This window comes from Glandiceps talaboti, chromosome 3 (assembly GCF_964340395.1).
Source record: "Glandiceps talaboti chromosome 3, keGlaTala1.1, whole genome shotgun sequence".
NCBI lineage: Eukaryota > Metazoa > Hemichordata > Enteropneusta > Spengelidae > Glandiceps > Glandiceps talaboti.
The window spans coordinates 20237872-20264770 of record NC_135551.1 but is presented as its reverse complement, the minus strand read 5'-3'; the positions used below and the strand labels follow the sequence as shown (position 1 = coordinate 20264770).

The window sequence follows — 26899 nt, the reverse complement described above, 5'->3', positions numbered from 1 at the left end:
TACAGCTATCAACACTGTGTCCATAAACTTTTTTTAGCAACAAAAGATTGTCAACGTTTACTTGTCTGTTCAAAATTGATGTTATCCTGCTCTGAAAGCCACACATACTCTAGACGTTGACAGGTGCTACCAGAAAAACTCCACAAAGTGGCAATCAAAAAATTCTTCTATCTCTAAACCGATGATTTCATGACAGGTTGTCATGGTTACTTACTTGGCCGACATTTGTAGGTGACTTCCAAGTACTTGCCAGGGTAGGGACAGGAGTTGATTACAAATACATTATTTTGTACAAGTATTTTACAATGCTTCTTATCTTGACATTCATCAAACACCACCTGTAATAACAGAATATTCAACCATTCATTTACTGTCCACAGTACACACCTTTGGTGTTTTCAACACAGATCAGAAGGCAGTTTAAAGTGAAGTAGCTCACAGAATTGTTGTGATTTCAGTATCTCTGGCATATACATACCATTCAAACAACAGAGGAAGGACTTACATGAAACATTAGATAGTAAGACCAGGAGTCTCTGGGCTAGCTGTTACAGGGCTGGGGGGGGGGGGGGGGGGGGGGGGTACTAGTGGCCAGCTCTGGTAGTAGAGGTGTTTGGCCAGTGCTTGAAACCCCAGGCCCCATTTTAGACCCATTTTGGCCTAAAACCAATACCCCATTTTATATCATTACAGGTTTTTAAAAGATGAAAGTTTCATATCCAAATACATTTTCCTTAAGAGGCAAAATTTTTGGGCAATTAATAGCAGTCATGGTTTGGTAAAGGACAATGGACCACATTTTAAACTAAGCACAATCGAAAATAATGCAAAGTGTACCCCGTTTTAGACCCTTCAGCTCAAAAAAAAACCAGATCCCATGTTAGACCAAGGGCTAGAAAACGCACCCCAAAATAATATGTATACTCAAATAAGAGGAGTTCCCCCCCCCCCCCCCCCAGGTTAAAGGGGTACAAGCTAAGTTTACACTTTTTTCGGTATAATTTTACTCACAAAAAGTTACTCATAGTATTCTACTCACTGAATAATACTTTGAACTTTCCCGCTATTTAATATGTTCATTTGTAACAAATTATGTCAAGACTTCAAGTTTAGTCATCAAAATCCACAATCTTCCATTCTCTATCAATTATTACTTCTTTTTTTTCCTTTTGCTATTTTCACTTTTCAAAAGCAATACCAACCTGATACGCGTTGGATGCTTGGCATCTTGTAGAAGCATCAGGTTTTGGAGTACCCCAGTGGAAAGGACACATTTCCATGGAGTGAGATTTAAAGAATCCGTACTGTGCCATTTGAACACTAATTGCTGTATCCGGTGGACATTTTAATGACAGCATCTCATTCTCACAGGCATGGCCTATCCTGGTTTGTAACATCATGGACAACACACCTGAAATCAATCATTCACAAAATATTAAAACAAATAAAATTTCAGACATAAGTTTTTACTCCAATCTTTCTCAGTACATTCTTACAACTGATGTAAGTTGTACTATTTTCACTACAGCCTTTCTCACTGCATTGTTACATCCGATTTACATCTAAGTTGTACTATAGCCTTTCTCAGTGCATTGTTACACCCGATGTACATCTAAGTTTGTACAACAGCCTTTCTCAGTACATTGTTACATCCGATGTATTATTCTAAGTTGTACTACAGCCTTTCTATTGCTACAACAGCATTATACTACAACCTTTCTCACTGCATTGTTACACCCGATGTACATCTAAGTTTGTACAACAGCCTTTCTCAGTGCATTGTTACAACAGCATAACTACAACCTTTCTCATTGCATTGTTACACCTGATATAACTGCAGCCTTTCTCACTGCATTGTTACACCTGATGTAAGTTGTACTGCAGCCTTTCTCACTGCATTGTTACACCTGATGTAAGTTGTACTGCAGCCTTTCTCACTGCATTGTTACACCTGATGTAAGTTGTACTGCAGCCTTTCTCACTGCATTGTTACACCTGATGTAAGTTGTACTGCAACCTTTCTCAGTGCATTGTTACACCTGATGTAAGTTGTACTGCAACCTTTCTCAGTGCATTGTTACACCTGATGTAAGTTGTACTGCAACCTTTCTCACTGTATTGTTACACCTGATATAACTGCAGCCTTTTTCACTGCATTGTTACACCTAATATAACTGCAGCCTTTCTCAGTGCATTGTTACACCTGATGTACATGTAAGTTTGTACTTCAACCTTTCTCAGGGCACTGTTACAATTCCTAGTACTCATCTTGCTTCTTCTTTTCTTTTTTTTTTAATTTTCTTGCATATGACAATAAACACTAACTTTATGAGAGACTGTGTTATGTGAAGACATGATGTTACTGACTGTAGGTGGCTGTGGATGAATTTTAAATTATATCTCATGCATCTCAGGACTTCTAGAGTAACGACTTTGACTAGACTGTGAGTGGAGGTGTAAATTATAACAATACCATTTAGGAACTAGACTAGGATATCTCTCAAGTGTAACAACTTTTGCCTGATGAACTTACATCAAATAATCCTTGTAACATTATACTCTGCTCACCAGCAACATTAACTACTTGTCATTACAACATGACAATTTATGGTTTCTAATTATCAAATTACAGCAGTTATCTGACACATTTTTTTTTATGTTTGGTCAACTAAGGTGGTCAGTTCATTTCTGATGGGTCACACTTCAGTGGGAATGGTTTGATCTGTCCTACTAGCTGTCAACTTAACAATTCATTCCAGGGAATTTTACTCACTTCCAGGATGCTATCTGTGAATATGATTAGTGAAGAATTGAGTTTGGATAAAGTCTAATAAAAAAAAAACTTGTGTGGTTCCAATTACGCTCAATTTAAGAATAGATGGGGTGGTATATATAGATTTTTTATTTTATTACATTTTTTTTTCTGTGTGAGTGTCTAGTTCAGGTTTTCCATTGTTTTCCAAATGGTCTCTGTGATGTTTATTTCTTCCTATCTGATGTACAGCCATGACAGATTGGAAGAACAGTTTTATTTTGTCTTTTTAAGTTGATGTCAGTTTATGCATCCACTATTTTTCATGAACCTTCACAATTTTTGCTATTTTATTATTTTTTTCTTCAATATGTAAAAAAAAATTAGGGTCGGCAGTGAAAAGCTAGGTGGGGTGAGGTAACCTGAACCAAACAATTATTTTTTTAGGCCTAAAAGAACTACACTTACTCACTACCATGGCCACCAGTCCAGAGCTACCAGTGGCATTGAATCTCAGGAAAGATGATTCAATACAACATTAGCATATAGACTGCATGACCACTAGCCTTGGACACACACAAAATATAACAGCATGACATCTATAGTCCCTACACCTATCAAACAGCAATTAAGGTACACGCTTTGTACTCAATGCCAACAGCACTGCATGATATTTTATGGATGCTACTGTGATACATCCGTAATTGCTGGAATGCAGTCTCGACAACAAAAGTTATTAGTTACATGTATTGTTTGCATGTCAGTAAAACTATCAATCACTGTTGCCTTTACTATCTGCCTTTACTATCCACATTCATTCCCATAATGCCATCAGTATTCTAAACTCTAACTTAAGTCACCACAGGTTGTTTATAAGAGATGAGATCTATAAAGATAGCGATGGGGGAAGAGCGTGATGGGAATGCCATGGAGTTATTGAGAGTTGATGAGCAAGAGAAGCATGCAAATTATCTAGTTCCTGACGACCGTATTCAATTTTACACTGCGTTATCTTCAGACATTTACGTCTAGTCAATCTCGTTACTCAAGGCGTTAAATGTGGTCCAACCTCATGATGGGCAAAGCGCAAATGGTACATATGTCAGTAGTAATCCATCACAAATTGACAGGCTGTCGTCATCGCTCATTAATATTCAATGAATATTAATGAGCGATGGACTGATATGATATGCAAAATGTCCAACCGAAACTCCATCTCCAGTCTGCTTAAACTAAAATCGTGTAGGGACACGACAGCGTCATCATGTTTATATGAACGCTGAGCACAGAATTTGGTGCGAGACCGAGTAACAACACTGACTAGATGTAATGTGTGAAGATATTAAAGGTAGTGTAAAATCAGAATACAGTCATCAGGAACTAGTGTACATTCAATGCATGAAGGGTCCCCAAGTATGATAGGTCATGAGCAAGAGACCAAGGTAGAGAAAAACATTTTCAGACAGACAGACAGATTGACAGACAGAGACAGACAGACAGACAGACAGACAGACAGACAGACAGACAGACAGACAGACAGACAGACAAACAAACAGACAAACAAACAGACAAACGGCCAGACAAACAAACAAACAAACACACAAACAAACAAACAAACAAAAAGAAAAACAAGCTCAGTAAGACAGACAGACAGACAGACAGACAGACATTGTAAATAAATATAAAATGATTGTTTTGAAACAAGTTTGAAGAGAGATATAAATAAGAACTGTCTGGAGAGAAATTTACTTCGAGAGAGAAAAAGTGAGAGTGAGAGAGATACTTGACAGTCAAAGCTAAAACAGTGGGATGAGGTAGAGAGAGGCAATTAGGGAAAGAGAGAAGGGGGAGTGAGAGAGATCAATATTAAAGACACAGATAATACCCTAACTTGTATTGTCCAATTCTCTACATACAGATGTCTTGTTAGATGAAAGATCCATTGACAGGTGGAACACTTCTAAGTCTACAACTACTTTATAGATTGTTTTGCAACAAAAAACCCACATACATCACATCGCTATGACAACCAATAAAGTCACATTATACATTCAATACATTATACAGATCTTTTGATATCCATGTCATAAACAATATGCCATGCAAGTAACAAACATTCAATAAACTATAACACAGAGCGTGCATAACAAGTTTATGACTTTCACTTCCAAACAGTCAGCCCAAATGGGACCACCATAAAGTAACTTTAAAGTAACAGAGGGACCTGACACTAAGCTGCCATTGACCTGTCTAGAATGTATTTCCATAAATGATTGATCATGTTGCATTAGGAAGGTAATGACGCATAGATGGGGGATCTATGTCCTTTTGAGATCAGCCTACCAGTGACACCCTATAATTATCGCAATTACTGCAAAACAATTCACGATAGTTTTTGCGGCTGAGATGCACTATACATTAAAAAAGATTCAATGTCTTGGTAAGCTGTGTCGTTCTAATCAATACCAAGTACATGTGCCTTGGAATTGTTCCCTAAAAGGATCCCATTAAAGCCATAGAAAGTAGTTTGCGTTACATCATACACTGACATACCTTTAGTTATTGTCTTAAGGATTGAGCTCCAGCAATTAAAAAGGAAGTAGGAGAGTCTAAATTACAGGTGTCACATGGACTTCATGTCATGGTCTTGCCAATTAGTAGAAGAACTACTGTACATGTACTAATTGCTGTTTTTTCAAAACCACAAGATGCAAGTTCCCCCTGCTGTTTTACTTTCTATAATATTCAAGGACATATAGATGCCAGCATTATGTAGACTACATTGTAAGCTACTTTCTATATATACATATGTGAGGGGATAGGTCTAGATGAGCTGTAAGCTATTTCCTGACTCCCCACTTATCCACTGTTATTGGGGTAAATACCTTTATAACCTATCGATCTACCTCAACATTGCTCAGTTGGTTTTTTTCGCAAAAAATATTCGATTATCATGTAGTAACCTAAACCATTATAGTTTGCGATAAGCTAGCTCTTCTCTTTTTGTTTACAATATTTGGTGGTCCTTCAGCAGAATGGATAATTAGCAACATTACGCTATTTCCTTTTAACTAACAGTATGTAGCAATCAGGCAGCACTGTGTGGATCATTAGTAGCATCACATGATCACTCTCTTTACTCTTATAACATTCAGTAATCAAACAGTGCTATGGATCATTAGTAGCATTACGCTCGCTCTCTCTTTTTTTTTTGCTTATGACATTCAGTAACAGTGTAATGCCATAGATCATGCCAACCCACTTTCTGTTTTTTTGTTTTCAATATTCAGAAATCCTGCAGTGCTATGGATCATAATACTTTGCACTCACTCTTTCTTACATTTGCGCTTACGACATTCAGAAAACGTGCAGTGCCGTGGATCATTAATAGTGTCACGCTCGCGCCCTGTTTTTGTTTACGAATCATACGATATTCAATAATCATGCAATGCTGTGGATCGTTACATTATGCTCATTTACTCTCTCCTTTCACTCATGACATTCAGTAATTGCACAGTGCCATGGATCATTAGTAGCACCACAATGTGATTTGAATCAACAGGTTGAGAATTCAAAACCAGCGATATCCAATCACAATAGAGATGATTTTATCGTTAATCCTCCTGTCTCATTAACATTGTTACTTTGTATTGTACGTTTGTGCTATGAATAGAAAGTAAAATGCTTTGCCTCTGTTTTTTTAACCACATGTAAAGTGACAATAAAATACTGGGGTAACTTTATAGGTATTGCTATGTCTTTTCCTAGTGTGCAGTGGACGTTTGAACTGCATACAAATGTAGCAGTTCCTGGGGTGGAAAGCATAAGTTTTTGATAATAAAATACTGGGGTTACTCTATAGGTATTGCTATATGTCTTTACTTAGTCTGCAGTAGACATTTGAACTTGTGCTTTCCACCATCATAAGTATTTGCTATGTCTTTTCCTAGTGTGAAGTGGACGTTTGAACAGCATACAAATGTAGCAGTTACCGGGGTGGAAAGCATAAGTTTTTGATAATAAAATAATGAAGAAATTTAATTCTAGTACTGGTATGTTCAAACTGATAATCACAAAGTAAATGTTTCAGAAGTACTGATCTTGGCTCAAATAAACTAACTCATTGAATCATAAATATTTGTTATCCAGTAAATTATTTCAAGAAAAGTCAGGAAATATTTGGTTGGAAAATCCAGGATAGGTCAAATTATTACAAAATGTGTAAGCATTGTATCTTTAGCTTAATCAGAGTGAAAGTATACATATAGCTGTGTCCCCACTTCAATCAATTCAAAACTGATTCGGAGTCAATTCAGTCAAATCAGTTCAAAACTATAGTTTCTGTCCCCATGAGAAAACTGAGCAATGGACTTGAATTGATTAACTATTATTTTTCTGTTGTTTTTTGACCGATTTACTTTGAACAGTTTCAAAACCTACAGTACATGTATTATTCCCCTGAGCTGGTTTCAAACCAGTTCAACTAAATCGGTCCAAACCAGTTTCGTGCATGTGCGAACTGGAGAACCGACTTCAATTTTAAAACTGATTGAAAATTCCACATGGGAACAGTGCTTGTTTTACAATTTACCCAACTTCAACCCTAAAGCAATATGTGTTTATGCTAAACAAACTTAAGTATTTGAATTACATAGATAAGAAATGAAAGACATATCTAACAGTAAGCCGATAATGTTGCATTATTCCAGAGAGGATATAAAATTTAGTACCGCAACATTCCTGATGAAATCCTAGTGTAAAGTATCTCCACAATTCTAATCTTGTAATACTTTGGGACGGCAACATGATTATTTTCATATGTTTCTCACCGCCTTTACCATAAATTTGTTAAATATTAGTGAAAAGTCTGACCACAATTCTAATCTTGTAATAATTGGGGATGGCAACATGATTATTTCCATGTTTCTCACTGCCATTACCGTAAATTTGTTAAATATTAGTGAAAAGTATGACCACAATTCTAATCTTGTAATAATTGGGGATGGCAACATGATTATTTTCATATGTTTCTCACCGCCTTTACCGTAAATTTGTTAAATATTAGTGAAAAGTACGACCACAATTCTAATCTTGTAATAATTGGGGATGGCAACATGATTATTTTCATATGTTTCTCACCGCCTTTACCGTAAATTTGTTAAATATTAGTGAAAAGTACGACCACAATTCTAATCTTGTAATAATTGGGGATGGCAACATGATTATTTTCATGTGTTTCTCGTTGCCTTACCTACCATATTTAATTCTGACCCTGAGATAGTTCCTTACATTTGTACCATGATTTTGGCTAGGAACACCCCCACCATCCATCCCCACCCCCACCTCCCCCCTAGTAGTTTTTTGTGGGAAATCCCTTGAAATACCACTGGAACTCATTTACATTTTATTTGAATGGAAAACTAGAATTTTCTGTTGTCCAAAAGTCAAAACGAAGTTTCATAATTTCAATAAACAATAGTTTTCTTAAGCAATCCTGAGTCAAAAATGCAAATTCATAATCTTGGTAAACAAGATTTTTGTTTAATCTGTCCTGAATCAAAATACAAGTTCATAATCTTCGTAAACAATATTTTTCTTAAAGTTGTCCCCTGAGTCAAAATGTAGGTCCATAATCTTGGTAAACAAGATTTTTCTTTAAACTGTCCTAATTCAGAATGTAGGTCTGTTGACATTACAGGATGAACTTTGTGGCTAATGCTAAACCAGGAATTGAAAATGAGGTCAACCTAGGTCACCTAAGGTCACTCAATCCAAGAATAATCCTACCAACCAGATTACTGTGAATAGCTGTTTGTTTCAATAAAGTTAGGAACTTAGTGACTTGTGTTACTGCCTGTATTAAATGTCTTGGGTTTATATGATTTAGATTACTGCCAATCTGATTAAAATCCGACGTAGTCGGCATGATTTCTTTTTGGCTGTTATGTTTACTGTCATTTGTTCTTTTGTGAGCGCTCGTTACATACATCTGACACAATACCATAGACCCCCCCCCCCCCCCCCCCGAGACACATGAGAGTGCTTTAGTGAATTCACTCAACCAATGAAAAAGCAAAATGCACCAAACTATACGACTACAGTACTTTCAAGCGCTGTGTTCAAAAAGAACATGAGCACAGAGCGCAGACAACGATGTTATCATTATCGTTTGGTGGTTCTCTTTCTTTCAATTTCAAACGTTGAGTTTTATATTGTAGGACAGATTCTAGTTGGCTATTCGTAAGTACGAGATTGGGTTCAGGAAAACCTTTGGTATTGTTTCAAATGAAGGTTACGGGCGCGCACAAAAGAACAAACAAAAGTAAACGTAAGAGCTAAAAAGAAATCGTGCCAAGTACACTACATTGGACTTTAATCAGATTGGACTACTACCTACCCTTGCAGCCTTGTGTACATTACCTTGATACAAATTAATATAGAATTTGCTTCAGAAATGCACTCTTTAAACTTTCACTGATACTCTGTTCCAGAAAACTACATCCTATTCTCAATTTTTAAAATCTGCGACACCATCCAAATGAGAGGTCAAAATGCTATCAAAATGTGAACACTATCAATATGGTATACTGGCATCATGTGACTTATTCAACCAATCAGCGTCTATGTATAGTGTCCATGAAGAAATCTAAATTTAAATTTGAGTTCTGTTGTTTTCCTTTGAATTATTATTATTATCGATTGTTTGATTTTTGTGTGTGATTTTTTTGTTTTCTTATTTGAGTTTGTTTGTGTTTGTTTGTTTGTTTGTTTGTTTGTTGGGGTGTTGGGATATTTGTTTTTTTAGGGGCGCTAAAGTTAAAGAATCAACATCACACTGAGATCGGAATATTTGGCAAAAAAAATTAGTTTTCCAATTTCCAGACATCATTATTCAAAATCCTGCAGACACTTCTATCGAAACACCTGCTGAACTGCATGTGTATTCAACTATAAAAAGTGTTTATCAAAAATATGGTGATAAATTAACTCATTTGCAGCTGTTTAATAGTTGTGCCAAAAATAAGCAGCCAGGGTTAATATGTTTCACAATGTCCACCTTATGAGCTCTCAAATGATATATACTTCTTCAGGTCAAAGTTGACAAACTAAAATAACAGACATCGATAAATTACACCAATATGTAGATAGCTACCTAGTAATCAGATACAGAGAATGGTATGAACTAGCCTCCATACAAGGATGGATAGCCCACCTGGCAAGAATTCTCTCCACAGCCTGTGAACTCACTCATTCAAATATGGCATTTTGTATGGATATCATGCATTGAAGATGATTGGTCAAATAAGTCACATGATGCTCAGATTATTGATTGAGTTCACAGACTGTGTGGAGAATACTGGCTAGGTACCTAACTGGCTATTTTGCAGTTCTGTTCATATCAAGTACTGTCTTTTAGGTCGATGATAATTATTTTTAGAATTAAAACAGCCATGCTCATCAGAAATGTGGGGATGGGAGTAGGAATGGTTGATGTTCATTTTTCAAATCACAAGAAATGAAGATTTATACACTAAAGCTTGGTTGTCAGTACAAATGTAGTTAATCGTAAATTGAAGTCCGTATCCACATGAAGTATACTTTAATTATAAATGTGAAATCTTATGGGACATAGCCATTACTATATCCATTTATTGCAGAAGATATTATACGTTAAAAATTTAGGTATTTTAATTACCAAGATAAGATATGATGATGAAATAAAGAACAGCAAAGTTCAAAATATAACCTAATTTATATCTCTAAATAGGGATATGAGACCTGAAAATTACTTAGGCTTGGTACAATTTATGGTGAGTGACTTAACTGCCATGGTCACTATCACAGGACATATCATTCATAAACTATTAAGTGACTAATAACAATATCCTAATCTTGGTAGAATAGGGAACTTGAAAACCTGTCATTTTGAATTTTTTTTCAGAATGTATCGTTCATTATAAAAATGTAAATGTACAAATATTCATTAAAAGCTCTGTTGAGAATAATATACAAGCAAGCAATCAAAACTTATTTCCATTGTGGTCCTCAAAACAGAATGATGCATTATGGGATATGTGGTATCCCTTACATTTTTTTAATTGATGCACAATAAGTTTGTTTCAAATAAAAATTTCTATTCACATAATCAAAAACTTTCTTGAAAGTGAAACCACCATTTCACTGATGTCTCTACAGCATCATCACATGTGTACTACAAATACAATAGGCTATTATTATGATGATGTTATGTTTCTGGGAAGAAATGAGTAATACAGCACGGATTTCAATGCCAGCATCCAGAATACACCCCTTACAATGCTGACGAGATGTCAACAAAACTTTGGGCTTCACTTCCAAGACATATTTTAACACTGTGATTAGAAATTTTCATTTGATACTATGAACCAAGAGTCGATCCATGAATGTGCATTCTATTCTCTGATTAAACAATCTTCTGACATTGTTTGTGACAACAAATAATCTAGCCTTGGTGATCCACACCCTTGCAGGATAGCCCAAAGACTTGGCTATCTGACTCAACACGCATACAGTTCTGGCAAATAGTATTTACTATCGAGATAACCAAGCCTCTGGGCTGCTTGCAGGATCTAGGAGGGCTATCCTTCCATTCAATCAGACATTAGCTTTACCTAACTACAAATAATCCCATAGTCCTTTGCATCTGAGCCTGTTAACTTTAGATTACAAGTTAGCTATTTACAAAGTAACCAAGGAGACTAGATGATGATATGAAAAGAACAAGTGAAGTGTCCATGTATATTTCCTTTTATATCACATACCGTAACACTAAAAGTTACAGAATAGAAATTTAGCTTCCAACAGCAGCAAACTATATCCATAATATACAACCAGTGACAGGCAGGCATTTACAAGTGAAACTTGTGACAAACAAGTAAAGTAAACATATGAATTGGATTACAACCAATGACAGGCAAGCATTTACAAGTTAAACTCGTGACAAACAAGTAAAGTTAACATATGAATTGGATTACAACCAATGACAGGCAGGCATTTACAAGTGAAACTTGTGACAAACAGGGAAAGTTAACATATGAATTGGATTACAACCAATGACAGGCAAGCATTTACAAGTTAAACTCGTGACAAACAAGTAAAGTTAACATATGAATTGGATTACAACCAATGACAGGCAAGCATTTACAAGTTAAACTCATGACAAACAAGTAAAGTTAACATATGAATTGGATTACAACCAATGACAGGCAAGCATTTACAAGTTAAACTCGTGACAAACAAGTAAAGTTAACATATGAATTGGATTACAACCAATGACAGGCAAGCATTTACAAGTTAAACTCGTGACAAACAAGTAAAGTTAACATATGAATTGGATTACAACCAATGACAGGCAAGCATTTACAAGTTAAACTCGTGACAAACAAGTAAAGTTAACATATGAATTGGATTACAACCAATGACAGGCAGGCATTTACAAGTGAAACTTGTGACAAACAAGTAAAGTTAACATATGAATTGGATTACAACCAATGACAGGCAAGCATTTACAAGTGAAACTTGTGACAAACAAGTAAAGTAAACACAAGAATTGAATTACAACCAATGACAGGCAAGCATTTACAAGTGAAACTTGTGACAAACAAGTAAAGTAAACATATGAATTGGATTACAACCAATGACAGGCAGGCATTTACAAGTGAAACTTGTGATAAACAAGTAAAGTAAACATATGAATTGGATTACAACCAATGACAGGCAGGCATTTACAAGTTAAACTTGTGACAAACAAGTAAAGTTAACATATGAATTGGATTACAACCAATGACAGGCAGGCATTTACAAGTTAAACTTGTGACAAACAAGTAAAGTTAACATATGAATTGGATTTATAACTCTTGGCACAGCAAGTTGGAAGTTAAAAGAGACAAGTAAATACATTTCCATGAGAACAGTTTTATTGCCTCTATACATAATGAGATCACATTCACAGAAGAATTTCAAGTTCCCCTAGTATTCCAGTATATCTAAAAAGGTCATAAAACTGTTCTTATCAAACCATACTAGTAGTACTTCCAACATGCTGTGCCAAATATTAATTAATCCAATTCAGTTGTTTACTTTCCCTGGTTGTAACAATTAAGTTACCTTTGTAAATGCCTGCCTGTTGCTGGTTGTAATGTAACTTGGACCTTGTTCTCAACACATGATATCTCATTTCCTTAGTAGAAAAGGAAAGTATGGCTTCAAGAGTACATGACTTCTTGACAAATAACAGTCCGGGGATACTTGTCTAGTTTTACAGAAAGACTTTTTTTCTTCTATTACATTTTGTAAATGGTCAAATGTCCGTTAGAAAGTAGAACTCTGAACAGTTGGTTTGTTTGAAATCAATGAGGTACTTGTGTTTTACAATTCACTGAAGTGTCATTGACTAAATAGTTTCCTGTATACTATCTAAATACAGGAAATATATAATAGGCAAACATCCTGTACAACTAAAACAAGTATAATTTTATGTCAGCACTCTTAAATGTTTAGGTATAATTCTAATTATCCAGAAATTTGATAAATTTGTTTGAGTTTCCATTTCCTCTGCTTATAACCTTTAATATTCTTTTACATGTACCTGGCTTGGATAAAAATTAACTTCTCTACAAACAGATGTACATGTAGGTTGATTGATTGAATACACATTAAAGATCATTTATTTAGAACTCTATGTTTGCGCGATACATGTATGTTACAATATACATACTCATACACACATGCATGTATGCATGCATGCGCACACATGCTTGCACATGTGTGCAGCACATATTTATAATTCAAGAACCTATAATCATTGTAACCATATAACTTACCTATGTCTGTTGGTCATACATGAAACTAAATTTTTCTTATCAATTTTCGACTTAACAGACACACATAACCAAAACTGTACAGGTAGTTACATGTGTACATAAAAATGCCAAAACTCAATAGTGTTGCCATGTGTTTACAAGATAGTCCAACAAACATTTTTGACCATTTACAGAGAAACAGTGGAAAAAGAATAATTGAAAATGATGCTGTTGCACATGGCAAACACAACAGGATGTTCAGAGCAAGGTGTAAAGTACGTAACCAGATGGGGGTTATTCATGAGGTCAAATATGTGCGTTTTTGAAAAGTTGCGGTTTCGGTTATTTACATGACACCGTTTTCACATCTCTCTATTTGCATCTGTTTGACATGGACTCTTTTTCAGATAAATTTGAAAACAACACCTACTTTCAACGGTGGTTTCATATTGTTGCATTATCATGTGTGTTTGTTTTTGGCATCTCTGTGTAAGCAGTATACATGTACACACAAAAGCAACTAAATAATTGCATTTTTCACTTGATAACAGGCATTCTACATGTAAAAACCATAGGGTGTAAATAACAATTGAGGTTTTGGAAATCTAATATTTACCATTAGCTAATACAACATGACCTTGCCAGGCAGGGTATAATGCAACTTGAATGGCCTTGGTAAATTAAACCATGCATTTACCTACTATTACAACAACCATAGACCCTCCCCACCAACAATGTACATGAATAAGCCATTCCACTAAGGTGAACATGCATTAAGTAATTGTATTACATCTTACAATGCAAGCAAGGTCTTCTATTTTTATTTTTCTCAAACACTACCAAGTTAAAAATAGAAATAAAACTAGAAACTTCTATACACGGATAATGAGACACAAACATACCACAATGTACTGAAACACAAAGTTCAGTTTTATATTCATAGAGGATATGATATCATAACAGTGCTGGTTATTTAGGAACATCAAAATCAACTTTATTTACTGTAGAGCAAAAATCATACTGTTTATTCCCTGAGATTTTTTACTTGATGAAAAGGAAAGCCTCTTACATTAATTGGCTTTCGTTGATTTAGTTTCTATGGTACCTCTGTGTTTGGTTCCACTAGCCGTTTTGCATTTGCTGTGTATGTCAAACATTGTAGATTAAAGGGAATCGAAAATCACTCAGCTCATTTCAGGATTTAACATCGCATAAATTTCACGAGATTGCGAGAAATACAAGAAATACCAAACTGATTTCTTTTTCACCTCTATTATTCTTGCAGCTGTCCAGTGTTGCCTTATGGGTATCTGTAGGCATGCATATGTATTAGATGAACACTGGATATTCATGAATCATAAGTGCTTATTACCTTCAGATAAAGTCATAAATATTCAGAGTCATCTATGCATACATGTATGTATGTCTGTCTGTTGTTTGTTAATACATATGAGGCAAGTACACCACAAAAACAATGGAGGTGTAAAAAAAAAAAAAAAAAAAAAAAAGTTCAATTTCTTTGGTATTTCTTGACAATCGTAAGAAATTCACGTGGTGTTTAATCATGATTTGAAATGACTTTCCAGAACCCAAAGTTTATGAAAAAATACCTTGTTCTCCTTCCATATGCACCTACATTTGAATTCTACACTGATCACAGTACCGACACACATGCAAACCATTCAAATGTCTGCTATATACGGTATTGTATCACATTAACTAAAGTATAAAGATATGTATAAAGAAACCAACTCACACACTTCAAGTTGTATCATATTGCACCCTATCGTGATACTTTCAGCTAATTCCTCAGTCAGAGTGAAAGTGTTAACTACTTCTAATAGGAAAGATGAAAGGTGGAAGTTATTATAATACTTTGAGATGCAGTATTACAATCAGCCATCATCATAAAACAGCAGGCCTCTGTGCATCAACAGTAGAACACATACCACCATTTTTTTCAATTTTTCATTATTTTGGGGGTTTTTATTTATCATTGCATCAATGTAAAAATATACTTTGGTTTGCAAGTTCTGCATGTGTGTACTGAAACTAGGGCAAGTTTTAATGAGTAAAAACAGGTCTTTATCTGTAACTAAAACGACCACGAAAATCTAAATTTGGCTTCTGAGCTATGTCACTGTAATAAGTCTTAATAATTGGCTAAATGCTAGTGGTCTAGAATCCATGCTGTCTTAACTGTTCTAACCACATACTGAATAACAGCATGGATTCCATGCTGTGTTACAACTAAATTGTTCTAACAGCATAAAGAACAGCAGCATGGATTCCTGAGGCTATATACTCATGCAGTTTGCATCCAAAATTTAAATGTGACATTATCCTTACATTACATAGTTTTAATATACAGTGCAATTAGATGTTATTCCCAATATTTTTCTATTTTCAGCCAAGAAAAATATGAGTGACATAAGGGGGCCTTTGTCACTATGAGTTGCTAGTGTTTTCCGGTTGAATGAAGAAAAATATTGGGAATAACATAATTATACCAGTGCCAGTAATATCAAAGAAAATTAATGGTTATTTTGAATGTTTTGACTCATATTTCAAACACAGCAGAACCAGTGACATAGACAGTGCATTGTTGTGACATAAATGTGCATTATCCTAACGTAGAGAGACCAGAGTATATATTATATGCCATATTTTTTTGTTGTACATGTAAAATGTCTTGTGCATGATTAAATGCGTGTTCTTAGACCTTCCTTGGTGTTTCACTTATGGGACATGTGATTCTGATACACAATCAGATAACTTCAACCGCAATATAAACAATTATACCAATGTCAGCACAGTTGGGGGATGTGGACGCATCAATTGTGATGGTTGGAGGAAAGAAATTTGAAACTGTTGAAACCATAAAAATCATTAAGTACATGAGTATAATCATTTCCTATTCCCATTATTTCTACTCCACTGCAATGCTTATCACTTTTCAATGTGATTATGCAAATGATCCTGCTGTGTGTGTATGTGTGTATGTGTGTGCGTGCGTGCATGTGTGTGTGTATGTGTGTATGTGTGTGTATGTGTGTGGTGCCTCTGTTACTGTTAATCTGGAGATGAACTGTGTCTATCTATATGCAAAAAACACGCCCGTAATGTACGTGTCCCATGAGTGAAACACCATGGTAACCCACGTGTCCCATGAGTGAAACACCATGGTAACCCCGATTGCACTGTAACATGAACTCAGCATTTGGCTAATTTAGAAATGGTCAGTTCGGGGATGATGATCTGATGATCTCATCGCTTGGGTAATACTAATACTATAGGAATGACTTGATTGCTTGATGACAGTACATGTATATTATGAAACACTGTCACAAAAGGTTAATCACCACGTACTCTATAAACTATCCATGGTTTTGATTCTCTTCGATCTCACTCTCCACATCTAGTCAAATGGATGAAAATCTGGCTTGACTACATACTGACAAAAGTGTGAAGAGCACATATCAGCCGCTTGTAATTGAGTAATTCATTCAAGAAAAATATAATCCGATATACAAATTATGTTTAGTGTAACATCACCTTCAAGTTTGAATATAAGTCACATACATGTATGGATGTGATACATCACTGGGCTCCAATTAAATTCTGGAGAGTCATTCATGATTTCACACATACAATATTACATGCAATTTTATAGGAAAACTGAGCTGAAACTTCCTCCTCACTCATTGTTGAGTGGAATCCTTGCCATGAACATAAATTGTTTCATAGGAGTCAACAGATATGCAAATATATGCAATGGCAGAACATAAATATAAAGGTGAGAATGAGATGTAAAATCATGACTCTACGAATTGAACGAAAAAGCCTTGATTTCCTGGGGTACATGCAGGGTTCCACTTTCAAGTCATTTTGAATGAAGACGCTCACAGCATATTTCATGGCGTGATGTGTAAAATCACTATGCAGCTGCATGCAAACCTGACAACATTAAATGACTGCACAACGCTAGGACTTAGTAATTGGCACTATACAAATGAAGACTGTACAATGAATAGCAAACCCACCTGGACCATGTTACTTATATACAGTCTAATGAGATAATACCAACAAGGTCAAATGATTTTAAACTAATTATGAGTAATTTAAATCTCAACTCATTGATCACCATGACAGCCTAGGATCTTATATATAGACATGATACCCAGTGCTGACCTTGCAAACAACTTTTGAAACTAGTAATAATACATTCTTGTATCATGACCAATGGTTCTTATTACTGGTTAATACGAGTAACATCATTTCCGCTGTACAGGTCGCCATGCTTTGTCAAACTGTTCATTTGCTGGCTTTACCACTTGGCGGCCTGAACAAGCAAAATGTTACTTGTTAGTTGTAACTTTATAATTATACGTACCTTTGGTTGTGGTACAAAAACATATTATTACTATTATGTTTTACCGACCTGATGAACATGTTTAGACCTTTTGAAACTAGTATACATTTTATACAAGAGTATAATTTTGAAAGTTATTCACCTTTCGTTACTTATGTTTATTGCAGCCTCTGTAGCTTTAAAAAGTTGATGATTTAATCATTTATACAGGAAAGGAAATTGTCAAAATCAACTGTGTGAATGTTTGATGCGTATCGTGAATGGGAGACACCAGTCAAAATCCCACATGACCTGACTCCCATTTACATTGTGTAAATTGGTTAAGAAAATTGTCAACGACTAAGTTACAGTATAAGTGTGCTTTTCACTGAGCTAAGAGTACTTCAACTTAATGTTATGGACCAAGGAAAGAATTGCTTAAGTGTGTTTTTTTAACTAGGTACTTCAGAGTTCATTTTTACTTGCTGATAAGAAACAGATACACATTTGCCTGTACTTTAAATATACTACCATAAGTGGGTGTAGTCTAGTTCCTGACGGACCATATTCAGTACTACGTTAACTTTACACTTACACCGGCTAGTCAAGGCTGTGACTCTCGCACAGATTTCTGTGCTCCCACCTACAGTGTTCATATAAACATGATGATGTCGTTGCCTCCCTGTGTGACTTTAGTTTAAACAGACTGGAGGTGGAGTCCTGGTTGGACACTGGACATACAATATAGTCAAAACAGCTGTATCAAATGAATATTAATGAGAGATGAGGACAGCCAAATCAATTTGTGATGATTATTACTGACATGCACCACTTGTGCTTCGTTCACCATGGTGTTGAACCATAACTGCCTGGTGCCAGGCACCCTATTTTGCATATGACTGACTGTATGTTTTGGAGGCGGAGTATCGTGGTGACTCACTGGCAGGAGTGTAGTAATCACCAAAATATAAACATTCCCTATCGGGGTTGTTCACATGCAAATGTTGCATATTTGAATAATCCTGAGTAACACACAATCTAAACAGCTGTTTGCAGGAGAATTTGTCTCATTTTGAAAGGTTTTTATACATTCTATGATACAAACTGATTGATTTTCAACTAATTAGTGTATCAAGTTACCATCCGACGACATTCACAAACAATGTACATGATTCATGACCTGTGTGTTTCTCGGAGTACAGAAAAAATGCTGAAAAAAAGACCAAGAAGCTAGTGCTCTGTACAGCAGTTTGAATTTCCTGCATTTGCATAGATTAGCCATAATCCTCTTTATATAGGGCAGTTGTGTTTAAAGGCCCGTATTTCAATCCCGGGTCACCGCATTAGGGACTACTCCACCCAGTACACAGCGTCTTATCTGAGCGGATTAACACTCACGTCACCGTGTCCACATATCAATGACAACGATCAAACATTTACTAATCCTGTTATGACAGACACTGTTTCTGCCTGAACCAAAATCATTTATAGTAACAACGGACATCGGAATCATTTCACTGCGTTGCTAGTCGTTGTGATACTCGAACTGTATTATGTACAGGCTCGCAACGAAACGGCCATATACACATTGAGCTTGAAAGTTCGGCCGACACAGTATACAGCGACTGTGCAGTGTGTGTATTATACCATAGACAATGGATGGCAGTTGTCTACTGCATATAACACTTTTGACTCGACAGAGGTGGTAATTTTGTTTCATTGTAATGTGTCATAATTATGTAACACATATAGTTTTATAAATAAAAGAATGAATTTCACGAAAAAGAACCTTTTGTATGTTTGTTCAAAGATCGGAATACAAATGTACCGGGGAGACAGCTGTGTTGACGTATCACACAACAATGCACTAGCGATGGCAAAGGAACTGTCTGAAGTAAATCGCTGTTTTGTTTATCGTTCATTGCAATGTCCTGAAAGGGTTGAACGGGCCAATTTTATAACTTTACCACTGTACAGTGAATCAAAATATGGAGCTTGGACGACAGCGTATGAATATAACGGGGTGTGCTGTACGCCGGGGATGTACGTACGTGGCAGGGTGGAGCCGAAGACAATTGCACTTACAGCTACACGACTTTTGCAATTGAAACTCATGATCCAAAAAATCTGTTTCGGCACCATTTTGAATAGTATTCTGCCTTCTTTCCTTGTATATTTTTGTCCAGACGCGTTACATTATTTTCTGTTGATGCACCATGTACTATGTGTATCATAACACGGAAAGTCGGGTTGACGTCATGCTCAGTTTAGATTGAGATGATAGACATACTGCCACTTCCAACGACATGGTGAAAAAGAATGCTTTGTTACATGTAATCAATTCAAAATAATACGCAGATAATGGGCGGAAAAAACCCCAAAATTTACTTCTTTAAAAAAAACGACATTGCTTTGCATCAAAACGAATGTCCGCACTGCCTTTGCTACCCGTGTGTCACAACATACCGACAAGACTGGCTTGGTATGGGCCAGGAACCTTGTGACGAAAATGTTTTGGTTCGCCATCGGCTCTACCGAAAGTATTGCAATATGCTCGACCGAAGAAATGCGTGGAACGATCCACGCTACTTACATAGGAAGCAGCAACTAATGCAGGCTGATGATGTTGCCATCAGTCGTAGGGAAGTGATGCCTAAATGCGTCACTTCGCAGGTACGGTCTCCGAGTTTATCCAAATTTACCCGGTGTGCCGTACAGAGGTCATAGCTGGGCGTAAGCTCGGTCTAACCGAACGGCTGAAAAGCCACAAACCAAACGGCCCTTTTCAGGGCCACCACATCCTCCAAAAAGAGTGTACCTTACCTAAACTACACGTTCATGTTTTGCGTATGTCGGTGTTGTCATTTGTTAGCAATTTTATTCGAATTTGAGATCAAAACACCTTTCTAATTGGTTTTCTACTGTATGTGTAAATGGTACTCCCATTACCAAAAAATAAAACCCAAACAGAAAGACAATCACACACACACACAAACAAACACAAAATAGTCACATTTCTACCACTGTATACTTTTGCCTTGTCGCCGGACCGTACTTCTGATTTGATCATTACCGTTATGTTATTATGGTAGGTAGAGGTAAATAATCTAGCGAATTGATTATCGAGATACTACCAACCCCCCAGGGAGTTACGCAAACGTTTACACAGTATTTGAGTGACAGCTGTTTGGACGCTTCTAACCTAACATTTCGCCACATACCACATGACAACATACATCAAATTTCGCTCCCAGATCATCATAATTTACAAAACAATTCACACAGGCACCTCTTCTACATATTTATAATTCATTTTGGGATACATTTAGAGTAAATGCTCGGGAAATAGCCGTGATTTTGACAGTTTTCTTGGAGCACCCAGGCGATGTTAGGCATACGAGAGGCTTTGCATAAATGAGCGTCCCTACTGTAATCCTCCTTTTATACTCGATACGGGCCTTTAACGCTTGAGTCACAGGCTTAACTAGACGGTACAAGTGTGAAGTTAACGTAGTGCGGAATACAGTCCATCAGGAACTAGCCTACATGTACATGTAGTTGGAGGAAGCTATATAGATTTCTAAGTATTCTTTTTACTTTGGGTGCTTCAATTGTATATTAACTTTAGGACTAACTGAACTGACAGAGGTATATTTTTTTAACTGGGTACTATACACTTGTTTATTTAAAGCTGTGACTATATACATAAATGTGTATATTTTTATATTGTATCATAAAGATAGTACAGATATATTAAAGGAAGAAATACAAATGGCTAGGTGTCATTTTAACTGAGAGTAATTTAATTTTATGTTAAATAACTTTAACGCCACAAAAACATGTGTTTCCTTTTTAACTGACCTTACTTAAGACTTCATTTTTATGTCTACGTAAGAAACGCATACAAATTACAAACTTGCCTATTTTTATTTTACAACTGTTGGTTTTACATTTATACTATAAGTAACTTATGCCAAGAAAAGAGATAAACTGGCACATTACACAGTTTTTGTAGAGAGCAGGTACTCTTTATTTGCAATTTTATAGCTGAGAAAGAAAATAAGTGTTTTTATTTTAAGAAATAACAGTGGATTTTTTTTCCACTGTGTATATTCCATGGTTCAGGTCAACAGTTTGATTGGTCAAGGAGTAAACACTTGGTATCAAGTAAAATAAACAATGACCACACAAGACTTAAATGTAGTGCAGCCAACGAACTCTTGACCTTTGACCTCGTTTGAATAAGCATGCCATTCCACAGGTGTTTGGTTTCTGCTCTGGGAGTAACTATGCAAGTGAATTTGGAATTATGTAAATTAATGAAGCTTTGCTGTACAACTTGTTTCATTCTGATATGCAAATGAGGTAATTAATATGCAATAGTACATCATCTCATCAGCTGCTTTGTTTAGGTTCTACGGTAACAGAAGGGGGGGGGGGGGGGTTGTGTAAATTTATAACTTCCCATATGAATTTTCTACTTTATTAATAAAATGACTTGGGAACTCGGATACATTTAATCGCCAGTAGTAAACACACAACAAATTGATATCTGATATGTAAATAACATTATTAATATGCACTTTTTTCATTTTTAAATTGACAATACAAATACATAGTCTGGGTCTTTCAATGTGAGATATTTAACAGTCAATTTGACACGTGTTTTAACACTGCCTTCCTTTTGTAACTTATAGAATTCTAAGCAAAGTTAGTTTTAAAAGTCATTAAATTTTCAAAAAAAGGTATACATGTAATTTGACAATACCAACACAGAAAATGCCTCTAAGATAAATTCTAGCCTGAAATAAACAAAGGTACAAATATGTTGAGTGTTTCCTGTTGTAAATGCCATAACAAGACTGCATTAGTTTTGTTTTACAGACTTTTTTGTGAAAGTATGTCTTCCGGGGGGAATAAATAGGTTGCATATCTTTTTGTTGAACGTCAGAACTGATACAGTGCAACAGAATCGTTGCATTCTTGCAAGCTGTATATTTTTCCATTAGCACAATGTATGTTGTGCCAATTAATGCCTGTACAAGTCTGATGTGGTTTTTGTGGTTAAACACTGGAAATTGTAGTACGTGACACGTACTCAAAACGATGACTCACAACATGGAAAAAAAATTCCAACTTTTCTGATAGGATCATACTACCAGAAAACGTTTTAGATCACAGATGTGGCACATATATTTGCAGCATCGGATGCTACAGATGCTGTTTGTAGCATTGAATGCTACAGGTGTAGCACATATATTTGTAGCATCGGATGCTACAGATGGTATTTGTAAGCATCCGATGCTATTTGTAGCATCGAATACTACAAATGTATGTGCCACCCTACATTTGTGAATTACCACGTTATAAATAAACTGTCACAAACAGAGATTTAATTACTCAAGTTCATCTATATATATATACTATTTGTGTCAAGTGTTCTGCTATGAATAAACTCTTACTGTTAAAAAGGAAAGGTTACTTGAGTTTATTCCTTTTTAATAACTAAACTAAAGTTGTGAATAAACTCTTACTTACAAGAAAGATAACACACTTTTCATATACCAAGTAAGCATTCTTCCTTGGCAACATGGACATGTACATGTTAGATTAGTTTTTTGTGTATCAAGTCACAAGTCTAAAATTACTTTTTTCTGCATCAAGTCACGCGATACACTAATCCTGAAATATTCATGTCTTGAAGGACATTACTTATGAATAATTCAAGAAGAAGACACTGGCAACTTGTTGAAGAATTCCCACACTTGTAAGACGGTTGTCCCTTATTATTCCATGGGATTGAGCAAATGTTGCCGTTGTTTACTAGTTGAGTCAGCCCCAGTAATTAATGCAAATAAATAAAGAAACCTTTCTTCAGCCCAGTGTAAATAGAAAGTCAGGCTGTCGTATTGTTGGCTACAAAGTATACCATTGTGCGGTGCTCAGTTTGGGGCGAGTATAATTGTCCCTTTGACATGTAATTTTGTCACCGCTATTCATTCTAATAATGGTTTAAGTGGACTGAATAAAGAAAGGGTCACAGCATGGTACAATGGCTTGCTAGTGTGAGGGTAAGCATGCATGCAGAAGTGATATTGCTACAATGGTATGGCTGATAACACACGGTCAGTGTTACAATGGTGTTCATATGTTACCACCACATGGTACACATGTACTGTGCGCTTGTACGCAGACATACCCTTACAATGGTGTTGCTGGTGACATAGTCAACTTGTATACATCCATCAAATGCAGTCTTCATTTCACAACTTTTGCTATAGTTTTTTTTTATTCCAAAAAAGTTTCTTTTAAAAATATTCTTGCTTGAAAATTCAGTTTCCTATTTATTAAGCAATAATGAGACGTCGCCCACCAAGGTGAACGATTTTACAAATATGGCTAAATTTACAATTTCCCTATTTACATTCATTCATACTTTTGTTTTTTGAATACTAGCGCCCTTACACCAGGGAGGGTGGTCTGGTAATATCTATCATGTTGTTCACAATTTACAAAATTCTTGACAAGACATCAGTAAACAGCCTCAAGGGACACAGGTAGATGTTAGCTACTTCAAAGGTTTAATACTGCTCTAACAAAAACATTGCACTGCAGTCTGTGAGGTAAAAGGATACCCTGCAGCTATTAAAACTAAGTCTCTTCCAAACAATTTCCTTTGTGAGATAAAAAATTGACCACGTTGTCCCCTTGGTACTAGCCTCGAATCCAGGTAGGGAAATCACGAGAACAAAGATCCCCTGGATTCTAGGCAACCATTGTACATTTTAACATCATCATGCCTAGTTGTCCCCATAGCCTACCTGTAGTCTTGAAAGACAACACTATTTCAGCTCTCCTACATGTAATTACCATATCGAATTTTTGAATTTTAGCTCCTCATCCAACTTCCAGCTCAAGCCAGTTACATTTGTACATCTCACTTAGCTCATCCTCAGGGACAAACAAATATTTCAAAAAATCAAAATGGCAGTTATGATAGTTGAAGAAGAGTAGTACTTTTTTAACGTTAGTCCCCAAGACTACAGGTAGGCTAGTTATCAGTGGTAATACCATCATTCAATGACTGTGTACAAGATGAACGAATTGTTCCGGGAATGACATATTGTAAACATATTTATTTTGGTTCGTGAACAATTTGGCAGAATAGCAATTTAGGATATGTGCTGTGTACTTTAATTTGATGGGAAGTGTAAGAGGAAAGTAAACAAACATTACTTGTAAACTTGCCATAATCAGTGGAACCACTTGTTACCATTTACTTTGCACAACAGCAGAAGATAGAAATATGACAACTTGTATTTAGTATGTCAGCAGGACTTATTTCTGGTGTGGGGGGGGGGGGACTTTTGTGAGTACTCAGCTAAAGTAATGTAAAAAAAAAAACATACATGTATGATACATTACACGATGTCAACGATACTGTAGTGCGAGTTTTGGGGAGGGGGAGGGCTGATGTGTGGTTTGGGGAGAGGTGAGGGCAGAGTGCGAGTTTTGGGGAGGGGTGAGGGCCGATGTGTGGTTTGGGGAGGGCCGAGTGCGTGTTTTGGGGAGAGGTGACAGCCGATGTGTGGTTTGAAGTACATGCACAAGATTTACATAAGTTTCTTTGCTTTCACTAGAGAGTCTACCACCCATAAAATAATGTAGGTTTTACATTATTCTTGAGTGATTTTGTTTATTGTAGAATTTAAAGAAGGTAAAATCTACTCAGCTGTCGAATTAAGTATTTTACTGGGGCACCTCACCAAATTTATAATTATGTATAAAAATCTATACAAGTGTTCTTTATTACCACGATAGTCTGGATGCCAAGATGGTATCCGATCATCTCGAACAAGATCTTCAGATTCAGACCCACTGGATATTATAGTCTCTAGACTAGGGTTCAAACACCTTAGCACAAACAATCCCATAATATTGATTAAAGTGTTAGATTTGACCTTGGTGAGCAGCTAGGGGAACATCACACAGGTATAGCTTTACACACTGGCCTTACAAAAACATACTGCCATCTGCAAGATAAGACAGATTCCCTGCAGCAAATTAAACACAGTCAACATTGTGAAGAAAATCTAAAGACAATCCCCATAGACCTAAGATCATGCCATACACTCTGTGCATCCGATGAGTTGTCCAACCAAGCGAGGTATTGATAGACCATTGAATTGTACACACATGATACCCATAAGGTTTTTAACTATAGGCGACTATAGCCTTGAATTCTTTCTCCTTCTTTTTTATTCCCATATTAGTCAGTATTTTACTAGATTCCCTAGTTACTTGTAAATAGTAAACATGGACAAAGGATGATTGATGGAACACAGAAATTTCAGCATTGTCGAATGTACATAACAGTATCGTGTACATTATGAGTCCCTGGTTGAAAATAACCAAAAATTTGAAAGCCTGAATACTGGTAATGTAGGAGTCTATATATGTTATTAATTGATTTATCAGTCACTGACAGTAAAGTTAATGTATTGTCCATCATGATGTACATGTACATGTAGGATTTATTCTGCTGTGATTATGATGAAGTGGATATTGGTTGAAAGAGTTCAAAATTGGGATATAGTTTGGTACTCGCTATATCATAGCAACCTAGTGATTTTTGCAAAAGTTCAGGAATCCAGTCACATTGGGAGGCGGGGGGAGGTTGTCAAACTTACAGAGATTTTCATACCTAGTAACATCATTTTGATGGGGAACCCTACAAAATACCTTGGGAACTCTGGTAGATAGATATTACATACTCACTCATGCACTGCCCTAACCAACAACAATGTACCTGACTTGCATCCCGGGCCCTCCCCACACCAACACACACAAAATGCATGTAAATATTACCAAACTTTCCCAAATTACTGTGTTCACATTGCAATTTTAAAGTATTTCACATTATCTGCATAAACTTATAGATATAGATATATTTTA

General features: G+C 36.0%; 1 protein-coding gene across 1 annotated transcript in view; it reads right to left on the bottom strand.

Moving 5' to 3' along the window:
* LOC144433184 (uncharacterized) overlaps positions 1-26899 on the bottom strand; it is a 66466-nt gene that overhangs the window by 31602 nt on the left and 7965 nt on the right. Inside the window, exons 2-3 of the mRNA XM_078121492.1 lie at positions 1203-1411; positions 215-338 (exon numbers count right to left, since the gene is read on the bottom strand). Coding sequence (XP_077977618.1) covers positions 215-338; positions 1203-1411 — 333 coding nt within the window. The remainder of the gene's footprint in view (positions 1-214; positions 339-1202; positions 1412-26899) is intronic.